Source organism: Xyrauchen texanus, chromosome 3 (assembly GCF_025860055.1).
Source record: "Xyrauchen texanus isolate HMW12.3.18 chromosome 3, RBS_HiC_50CHRs, whole genome shotgun sequence".
Classification (NCBI taxonomy): domain Eukaryota; kingdom Metazoa; phylum Chordata; class Actinopteri; order Cypriniformes; family Catostomidae; genus Xyrauchen; species Xyrauchen texanus.
The window spans coordinates 56,683,469-56,694,967 of NC_068278.1; the positions used below are offsets into that span (position 1 = coordinate 56,683,469).

General features: G+C 36.9%; 1 protein-coding gene across 1 annotated transcript; it reads left to right on the forward strand.

The window, feature by feature from the left end:
• The first annotated feature begins 34 nt into the window (after positions 1 to 34).
• On the forward strand, positions 35 to 8,722 carry LOC127623081 (osteoclast-stimulating factor 1). The gene is made up of 10 exons (XM_052097280.1): positions 35 to 234; positions 3,710 to 3,756; positions 3,851 to 3,901; positions 4,036 to 4,099; positions 5,236 to 5,289; positions 5,381 to 5,488; positions 5,777 to 5,826; positions 7,141 to 7,219; positions 7,906 to 8,004; positions 8,110 to 8,722. The coding sequence occupies exons 1-10, from the start codon at positions 201 to 203 to the stop codon at positions 8,166 to 8,168; spliced, it is 645 nt and encodes a 214-aa protein (XP_051953240.1). The 5' UTR covers positions 35 to 200; the 3' UTR covers positions 8,169 to 8,722.
• Positions 8,723 to 11,499: the final 2,777 nt, after the last annotated feature.

The window sequence follows — 11,499 nt, forward strand, 5'->3', positions numbered from 1 at the left end:
CTATGAGCGGCGCATGCGCAGTGATACTTTTCCGCATTGGGCGTCTTCACGCTTCCTCATTGACAGCGCCTTCAGGACGAAACCAGAAAACTCGCAATTTTTTTTTGTTGCACTATATCAGTATTTATATCGCTTTTACGCGCTATTAACAACCTTAAAAACTCGAAAGCTTTATTTAAAAGTCGTTGAGAAGTTCAGAAATGTCAAAGCCTCCCCCCAAGCCAGCAAAACCAGGTAAGATGTGTGCTTGGAGGAAAGACCTCGCCAAACGCAAAATATATATACATATATGCACCGTTTGTTTGTCTAATAGCATTAAAACGCACCGATTTCCGATACCATTCATTGGCATAGGCTTTTGTATATTTGCGAACTTTCTGCTTGCGGGTGGAGTTTGGCGTTTCTTCGGCGCAGCGCAACACTTTCTTTTTCGCTTATACAAGTTTAACGTGCGTAAAAACACAACGTTGCATTCTCGAACTTAGAAATGCATTGAAACAAGAGTAAAAACTCTGGTTAAAACATAGCTCGATTGGATTTGATATGGAAAATCACTCAAGTCAGCCATTGGATGTGCCTCCAAACCTATGAGCCAACCTAAACAGCATTATTTTGTCAACCTAAACGCAAGTTTTGCATTTGTGTGCTCCATAGGCACCTTCCGAGTCATCAGATTTGATGCCCAAACATTATGTCTAGGAACGCAGATTATTATGGTTTTGAGACAGCATTTGTCACTCAATTTCCTGATACTTCCCCATATTAAAGAGCAGCTTCACTTTGCTTAGTGCGAAAAATAACACATGACATTTGCCCATTTAGACTGATGATTTATACTGATGTTATGGATTATGAGAGATAATGTTATGATGGACATCATAATGTTATAGTTTAATGTTATAGTTATAGGATAGGGGTCTGCATGCTTTCCACGTGTCACCAAATGGATTGGGATGGGATGTTTGGAATATTAATGGTATTAAATAGAATATTAATGAGCAAACATGGTAAAAAGCCAAGTAACTTTAATACTTTAAGGCAAATTAGACTAAAAGCAACAACAATAAGCTTAGTAAAATGTGGTAACATGGGTGTAGTTTCCAGGGGGCATGTTCCCAACTTGAGGAAAACATCACAATGTCAATATAATGAGAGGAAAAAAAGATTTCCTGCTTTATGAGTGGGGAATTATACATGAAGTTAAATGAATAGGGAATTCATTAGAGGTGCATTTTGGGTAGGGGGCCCCTTAGGTCAGTGTGTTGCCATGTCAGATCCTGATTTCTAGGAAATTTGGGAGGGGCAGGTTGAGTCCTGCTCAGCAAGAATGTTCACTGAGCACAACACTATGCTGATAACTCCCAAAAAATAAGCGTATTTAAAAAATCTGAACAAGCAAGAATACCACATTTATGCAATTTGAAATAATCGAGTTATTCTCTGCTTTTGAAGCAGTTGTTTACATGCAACGCTGACAATGTGAATTCCTTATGTCATTTAAGGGATTAAGAGAAAGTGGTTTAACACCCACACTAAAACAAAAAACAATATATTGTCTCAACAACTGTAATGTATGAATATAAATAGCTTCTACTCTTAAACATACACATTTATGACATTTTTTGCATTACTTAATTTGCATGATTGTTTACAACACATAATATCATTTATAAGGTGAATTTAGATGCATAAAATAAATGAATAATTGTGAGTTCCTTGAACTTCTTTGTCTAAAAAATTAATAGAATTAAGATTTTAAGTACTACTTGCTCAAACGTTCATATATGGAATTTGTGCTTGAATAATTTAAGCATTGGTAAAAAATAAACTTAATGGGGCATTTCATTAGCTGTTATTAAGAATTCATAAAGATTTCAGCTCTTAAGTATTGTTGATGTTATTTTTCTGTAATTAGTTGTTTCAAGTAAAATAACCATTAGGGTGATTAATGTTCCCTTTGGTGAAGTTGGATCCTGTTTAATCCATGGAATTATTCCTTGAGGTTTTAAATGTGCATAGCTGAAGTGCAGCTTTATTTGTACTGCTTTGGGGAATCAATGTTAATGACTGACATCAGTCATTAATTTCTTTTAAGACAATTCAATTGAGTAGAAACACTTTAAATGTTAATTTGAAACAACATGCTATTAGTTGTTAAATCTTATTCATTTGACATAGATTTTTAGTAAATAAAGTTGAACGAACTGATACATTTGTGTATATCTAACATATGTTTACTAGTTAAGTGGACATAAAATGACCAAATGTTGAATTTACTTAAAAAGCATGATGCAAAAATGCTACATATCGTATATATTTTAATACATTGCAACACATAATTTGTTTCAGTGCAGGTTTCTCATGGAAAACGCAATTTATGTGGCCATGTAAATGCGTTAGTGCCGTTCTTACAGCTTTTTTTTAAGAGTGTGCATGTGCGTGCATAGAACAGACCGGATAACTAACTTCATAGGATGGATCCATACATCATATCAACAAGTCGACAGCAGAAATAATTCAACATTTCTGGCATTAAAGCGGGAAAAGGGAAATGCACATACATTATAAAATATACCCATTTATATACACCTATTTAAAATATGGACTACTATCCCTCACGTTCGCATATAGGTGCTCATGTTCACTGGGGGAATCCCAGAGTTTTACGTAAGAGGAAACCCCACTATTGCAGCGCAGTTCCGCTGCAGGTCCAATTGAAAGTTAAGGAAACAAACACAGCAACAGCTCTCTGGAATATCTGAAAATAAAGTAACAGAGAATAAAATAGCGAAGTTATCCTCAGATCCCATGTTTGGTATTTACATGAGTGTCACAGGGAAGTTACCTTGCTGTGTGGGAAGCTGCTTACTGACCAAGCCGCATGTTTACGCCAGTAAATAGCAAGCCAGTAACACGGTGCATGCAAACGCATACTCCTATTTAATTTAATTTAATTTGACCAATTGTCACACATTATACATACATTTCTGTATATACATGGTGAAATTATTTATTTTTCACATATCCCAGCTAAGCTGGGGTCAGAGTGCAGGGTCAGCCATGATACGGCGCCCCTGGAGCAGATAGGTTCAAGGGCCTTGCTCAAGGGCCCAACAGTGGTTTCTTGGTGGTGTTGGGGCTTGAACCCACGACCTTCTGATCAGTAACCCAGAGCCTTAACCACTGAGCCACCACTGCATTTAAGTCTAAAGCAGCTTTCTGCCAATAAATGTGTTTCTGGTGTTCATGTAAACAAGCTCACTGTGTTTGCTAGAGGCCATATGGAAATACATCTGCAGGCAGAAAATTCCCATTGTAGTGTGTATAATGGTTGGCTGTTTATTTATATATTTTGGGTTCAGAGGTTGGGTTCCTCAGCTTATACAAATTTCTGTGTCATAATGTTCTGTCATGCTAGCTAGCTTTAGTTTGGTGATACAACCTGTTGCAGATAGTGATGGTGTTTTGCATATGGACAGCAGATAGGTGAAGATAAAGGTTCTAGTTTTGTTTCTTTACAGGTAGACTATTTATTGAGAGTATCAGCCAAAAATGACCCGATATAGTAAAATTCCCACCGTTGGGAATGTCCAAACTGAAATTCACACCGAACTGAAATGTGCATAAAAATAGATCAGTTAGTGTGCAACTGTTGCATTTGTTGTATGTTATCAAGCTGTTTCAATGAATTATATGTTTGTTTTAACAGGTCAGGTCAAGGTGTACAGGGCATTATTCACCTTCGACCCAAGGACGGTGAGTTTCCTTCTTAAGTTACACCTCAGTTTAACCCCCACCCATTATTTATTATCTTTTCTCTTGCTCATTATGCATATTTTCCTCTTTTCAGCCGGATGAACTGTACTTTGAGGAAGGAGATATTCTATACATCTCAGACACAGTATGTTTATTGTCTCTCTTGGTACTCTTTGGAAGTTCTCATTTTTCCTCCTGTGATTATGAGATTAAGATCATTATATTAATAACTTCCAGTGGTGTTTGTGAATATGAAGATATATTCTGGTTTATTTCCAGAGTGACAGTAACTGGTGGAAGGGGACATGCCGGGGAAGGACTGGTCTTATTCCCAGTAATTATGGTAAGTGAAAGCCCCGTAGAGGGAAACCTGAACCTGGAAGCTGCTATCATCATTTATTTATTTAGTCCACCTTTAGCAAATTAAAAAGCATTGGGTCTTGAAGTGTTTTAAATTGAGTACATAACATCATAAATGTGAATTTTACAGTGTTTTATGAAGTTGGCCAAACTGTATTAATGTTCCAGGTTCAATACAATTTAAGCTCAATTAACAGCATAATGTTGATTACCACAATTCTTTCAACTTGACCCTCGTTTATTGAAAGAAGCGGTTACAGTAATGCACTTACAGTAGAATTGAAAGGGGCCAGTCCAAAAATATTCCAATAATGGCATTATAGGGTTTAGTTGTCATGTCCACAAAGTTGTAATATTGAATATAACCTTACATGGACAAGGTTATTAAGTGATTTCTTTACACTAAAATCATGTTAAAATGGAGGTGTTTACGTCTTATGGCTATACTTTTTAAACTGTATTTTAGTGTTTATGGAGTGGCCCTATTCACTTTCACTGTAAGTGCATTACTATAACTGCTATTTTTTTAATAAACGAGGAGTCAAAATAATTGTTTGAAGAAATCAACATTATGCCGCAAATGCTGTTAATTGAGCTTAACTTTAAGTAAACCTGGAAAATTCTTTCAAGACCCACACTCTATAGATAAACATCACTAATTATGTCTATTTCTATTGCTCACACATACAAACTTGGGGTTAGGGAACAAACTCCTAATCCTAGGTATTGAACCTCGGCACTTAACACGCCCTTCACCGTTTGTGCTATGCACATGAATGATACTTGAAATTATACTTCAAATTGTTGACGAATGTTGTGCTATTACATTTCTAAGCATTCAGGCTTAAAATGTTTGCATAATGTAATAATATGATAAAATGGGTGAAGAAAAAAAAAGTCCTTCGGACTTGCATTGTAGGGATGTGAGCCATAACTAAGGATCAGAATAAAACCACGTAGCAACCATCCAAAACACACTAGCAACCACGCACAAAACCCTAGCTCTGTTTATTTATTTTTTTATATAAAAATGTGATCTATTGCTCAAGGTATTAATATTGGCCGTTTTTTCAGATTGCCTTTTTTTCCTGTTGATTTGAAGTGTTTGTGTTTCATCAGTGGCTGAACAGGCGGAATCCATTGACAACCCCATGCATGAGGCAGCCAAGCGAGGTACCCAAAACTCCACCCATCCAGCATTACATTTGTTTATCTGTTTGTGGATCGGTTGCCATAACCCAACGTTTTGTTTGTGCGTATGCAGGTAATCTGAGCTGGCTCCGAGAGTGTTTGGATAACAAGGTGGGCATTAATGGACTGGACAAAGCAGGGAACACTTCTCTCTACTGGGCGTGCCACGGAGGGCACAAAGGTAACACTGATAGAATTTAAAATTTGAGAGTCGTATTAATAGTTTAAGTTGTGGTGCATCAGGAACACACAAGGTGCTCCTGTTGGAACACCGTTTCGAGTCTGACCTGTATGATGTCATGATTCATTTCTCTCTCTCTTTCCCAATATTTTCTGTCTATCTCCACTGTCCTGTCCTGACACACAAAAAGAGAATTCATGAAGTATCTCAAAGTAAAATTAACATAAATAAAAAAAACAAATGAAGACAAGAAAATATTTAACCTGTTGCATTTTTGTTTTTTCATAGATGTAGTGGAGATTTTGTTGAGTCAGCCAAATTGTGAGCTTAATCAGCAGGTGGGTCTCGTACTGTTTAAAGTGATGTCCATTGGACGAATCACAGTGCTTGATTTGAAATGAGATGGAAAATATTTCATTTTAATTTGTTCAAGGAATAGTTCACCCCAAAATGAAAACTCTTGGTATATGCTTACCCTAATATGATTCCAAAACCAAGTTTGCAGCACCCAAATATGGCGACTATGGTGCATAAGTGACACTCAAGACCAATGTGGTTTGATGTTGTTAGCTATGTTTACATGCACTAAATTTCATCAATAGGATTGCAGATTCCGAATATACTGTTTATGTGTAATCAAAATGTTGTAATCCTATACAAATATAAATTTAGATGTGCATCACATGTATTCTGAACAAAACATTTGCGCATGTGAAGGGCACAGGTCATTGCGTTCTGAAGAAGCGGAGAAAGGTTGAGAAATTAAGAATGGCCGTAATTGCCGTTTTTGCTTTGTTGAGATATCTAAAAAAATACGGCAGAAAAGCTTTCTTCTTATGTTACTCACTTTACTTTCCAAACAAAGAATTAGAAGCTGCATCTAATACCCTGTCTGACATAACCATATTTGCCTTATGCCCATTGCTTTGTATAAATTAGGCTCCTGCGAGGAGTATCATGTATAAACATACATACGCACTACTGCTCTGCACATGATCGTAAGGTATTTTGGAATCCAATTGAGAAAGTAGTCAGATGCAAGCGTTTACATGGCTAATATTTTTCTTTTAAACTGAGTATTTTAGATCTAAACCACCCCTTTCAAACGGATGGAAGTTTAATTCTTATTCAGCTTTATTGGGTGATTTATTTTTTTCCCAGATTGAGGTGTTTACATGAAGGCGTTTCAGTCCGATTGAGCTATCAGTTGGTTATAAACTGATTATTTGGTTGGATGTTAGCGTAGCTGATTTTCAACTCCTGCCATAGTTGCCATATTTCATTTGAGCACTACAAAGGGGAGTTGATCAATCATTCCATATTCAAAAACAACTAATCTTTTGGGCTGTTCATCACAGAAGGAAGCCTTATGGATTTGGAGCAACAGTAGGTAAGTGAATACTGAAAGGAGTTTTCATTTTTGGGGAGATGAGATCAGCTTATAGAAACCATATATTTATATTGGACCTTAATATATATATATATATATGAAGATGCATAAAGTGAGACAACTGAGATATTGCAATTTGTCATTTTACAGTTAAAAAAAGATTATTTGCAAAATGGCAAATAGATAAATGGAAACAATACTAACATTTCTTTATATGCAACTGCAATTACTGATTTTTCTCTTGCATTAATTTCCTCGACAGAATAAATTGGGAGATACGGCTCTACATGCAGCTGCCTGGAAGGGATATTCAGACATAGTTGAGCTGTTGCTCAATAAAAGTGAGTGCATAATTCTTCTTTCCTCATACACAAACTAATTTTCTTCATCCTTCTACCCTTTAACTATGTGGTAGAAGGGCTGCATAAAAATCAGGGATGCAAGCTCGTGAGAGGTGAAAAGAGTGAGAAAGTCATAACAGGTGTTCCAGATGTATATTTTCCATGGATTTGTTTGTTGCATTTAAAGATTTTTTTTTTAATTATTTAAGCCTAAAATAACTCTTTCAGGTGATTTTAATGAGGAAAATGTTACCAAATAATTTGGGCAAATTAGCTTCAGAAAAGGTGACTGAAAAATATAGGTTTTTTGATTTATTGTAATGTTCAACTGAACAGTCCATTATTCATTCTTAACATGACTTTTAATCTACGCATTTGAACATTACTAAACCTGTCTCACAGATGCTTAATAAATGTCATCAAATATAATCGTTTGGGATTTATTTTTAATGTTAAACATTAGTATTTAATTAATGCGCAAAGTTAGAGGTTTCCCTGCGTAGTAAACAGCATTAGTTCACAATTTCTTGCATTTCCAAGCAACATTGAATTTGTAATATGTAATTTGTTGGTGTGAATCCATAATCGAACCATAATCAGAAATAAATCGAATAAAAGCCCTATATGATTTGGGTATTTGGATGCATATTCAAACAGTGTTTGATATTGTGTATGTGTGTGTATAGATCCTAGAATGGACATTGTAAACAATGAAAAGAAGACTGCTCTGGATATGGCCACCAACGCTCAATGTGCCTCACTGCTGAAGAGGAAACTGGGAGGAGGTAAATCGCAGGGTGTCACTTATCTGTTAACTCATGAGTCATTTCAAATGTCAGTTCCTGTGAAATACCTTCATACTTTTAACTGTCTGTCGGTGTGATTTTCAGTGATTCTGCGCACCCACAGTAACGCTGAGGAATATCTGGATGACGAAGACTCCGACTGAAAGAAGAGCAGCACTAATGAAGTCATCAGTTCCTTTGTTTGCAACACCACCATCATAACTTGTATATAGACCAGATTCATACATTACGTGGGGCGGGGAGGGGGATGATATGAAAGCTGAATGCCGTTGTCTGATTGTCTAAAGCCTTAAAATGTTTTCTTATTCATTCCAGTTCATTGTAAAAGTATTCCAGTACTGTCTGTTCTGTACGTTCTAAGGATGGACACACAGTGAACGATTGTTTTTCTATTTGCTGCTCCTCTCTGAACTGTATTTATTCTGGATGACTGTCTTTTTGATTTTAAAGTGCCTTTTAATTGGGAGAATGCCCAGAACCATGTCAGAGTATTGGGCTTTTTAATTACAATAGTTTCATGCATTTGTGTGTGTGTGTGTGTGTGTGTGTGTGTGTGTGTGTGCACTTTTTACCTGTTTGATTTTGTTTGTGTGCTTGAGATGGTTGAGATAACCTTATGCTTGAGTTGCATGTAAATCCAACATGTTATAAATGTTAAAACTATGCAAATAAATCAGTGGCCTTTCGTTGCAACTAAGATAGATTTGCAAGTGCTCAACCTTGGAGATTTACTATTTGAAATTCTCCTTTATTTCGGCTTAAATGTGCATTTGTGTTATTAGTGGTGTTTGCTGAGGCAAGCATCACGATTACTGTTGCTCATACATACACTCACCTAAAGGATTATTAGGAACACCATACTAATACTGTGTTTGACCCTCTTTCACCTTCAGAACTGCCTTAATTCTACGTGGCATTGATTCAACAAGGTGCTGAAAGCATTCTTTAGAAATGTTGGCCCATATTGATAGGATAGCATCTTGCAGTTGATGGAGATTTGTGGGATGCACATCCAGGGCACGAAGCTCCCGTTCCACCACATCCCAAAGATGCTCTATTGGGTTGAGATCTGGTGACTGTGGGGGCCATTTTAGTACAGTGAACTCATTGTCATGTTCAAGAAACCAATTTGAAATGATTCGAGCTTTGTGACATGGTGCATTATCCTGCTGGAAGTAGCCATCAGAGGATGGGTACATGGTGGCCATAAAGGGATGGACATGGTCAGAAACAATGCTCAGGTAGGCCGTGGCATTTAAACGATGCCCAATTGGCACTAAGGGGCCTAAAGTGTGCCAAGAAAACATCCCCCACACCATTACACTACCACCACCAGCCTGCACAGTGGTAACAAGGCATGATGGATCCATGTTCTCATTCTGTTTACGCCAAATTCTGACTGTACCATCTGAATGTCTCAACAGAAATCGAGACTCATCAGACCAGGCAACATTTTTCCAGTCTTCAACTGTCCAATTTTGGTGAGCTCTTGCAAATTGTAGCCTCTTTTTCCTATTTGTAGTGGAGATGAGTGGTACCCGGTGGGGTCTTCTGCTGTTGTAGCCATCCGCCTCAAGGTTGTGCGTGTTGTGGCTTCACAAATGCTTTGCTGCATACCTCGGTTGTAACGAGTGGTTATTTCAATCAAAGTTGCTCTTCTATCAGCTTGAATCAGACGGCCCATTCTCCTCTGACCTCTAGCATCAACAAGGCATTTTCGCCCACAGGACTGCCGCATACTGGATGTTTTTCCCTTTCCACACCATTCCTTGTAAACCCTAGAAATGGTTGTGCGTGAAAATCCCAGTAACTGAGCAGATTGTGAAATACTCAGACCGGCCCGTCTGGCACCAACAACCATGCCACACTCAAAATTGCTTAAATGACCTTTCTTTCCCATTCTGACATTCAGTTTGGAGTTCAGGAGATTGTCTTGACCAGGACCACACCCCTAAATGCATTGAAGCAACTGCCATGTGATTGGTTGATTAGATAATTGCATTAATGAGAAATTGAACAGGTGTTCCTAATAATCCTTTAGGTGAGTGTACATACGTACTTGTGGTTATGGGTTTGTTCAAATCCCTAACCCAAGTATTATCTAATCCTGTATGGTTTGTGTTATGTACTGAAAGATACCTAAAATTGCATTAAACTCCAAAAGTGTGTTTGCCTGCCAGACGAACAAACATCCGAAAAAATAGCATAGGCCTGCATTGGAAGAACAGAAGCTTCACAGGAACCAGAATAGAGACTTAGTGGTGAGTTTTTGATTTGGGGCAGTAGGAAACCACCTAAAAACCACATTACCCTGATGGCACATGAACATCACAAAAGTCTATTGAACTCAAATAATTGTGCGTATCTGCATTAGACCTAGTTCATTTTATTCAGGTAAGAAAATGTATATTTACCTAAACTTCTCACATTGTCACACATTTAATCTGCAAATTAACTTAATTAGCAATTAATAACCGAATTCATCCTTTTTCACACGTGGGATTCATTAAAACCAACCACGGGTAAGCCACTTCTCTTCGGGGAAATGTATAGGCCTATCTTGTTCACAATATTAACTACATTTAGAAAATATATTATTAGGCTACGACAACCTAGCATTACTGGCGGCAGTTTGTTGGTGTGGGATCACCATTGTCAAATTCTGAAGAAAATATGAACTGTTATTCCTCTACTCAAATTGTTAAACGCAAAGTTGTTCTTTTTATTCAGGTAAGAAAATGTATGTTTACCTAAAATCACTTTGTAACACATTAATCGACAAATTAACTTAATTCGCAATTAATAACAGAATTTATCATATTTCACATGTGGGATTCATTATACGGATAACTTTTACACCGACTTGTGTAACCTCCCTCCTAATGTTATAGTTCTACATTTCATAGTCAACTTTTTGTTTGTCGTCGAGTAAATTCGCCTTCGAAATTCGCGCCATTTTTGTCAGTCGTTGTGCGCACGCTCGCTAATTGATTTGACAGGAATGGCGCGAATATCTAAGGTAAGACAGTTTACTTCACAACAAATTATAAACAATATAAAAAGCTACGTCAAAACTCTTTGTAGGTCTTATGCTGTCAAAATAACCTTTTTGTGAAATTTAAAAACTAAAATCTGTATGACTCACATGTAAAACTTGGATTAGAGCTGCCAATTTCGAAAAGCAGTTGAACAGTGTTGGATAAGTTACTCTAAAAAAGTAATTAAGTACCAACTATTAATTACATCATCAATAGTGTAATTAGATTACTGTACTATTTATACTTTTTGAAAAGTAATCACATTACTTGTTACTTTCTAAAACCCTGATCAACCTCGACCAGGTGAATAAAGAAGGATAGACATGAAACTGTTGGTTTGTTTCAAATAATTAATCTAAAATCAAATAAATTATTCATGAACTGGCCAAAGAATTTAAGGGGGCTGCGTTAAATTAGAAAACATACAATTCAAAAT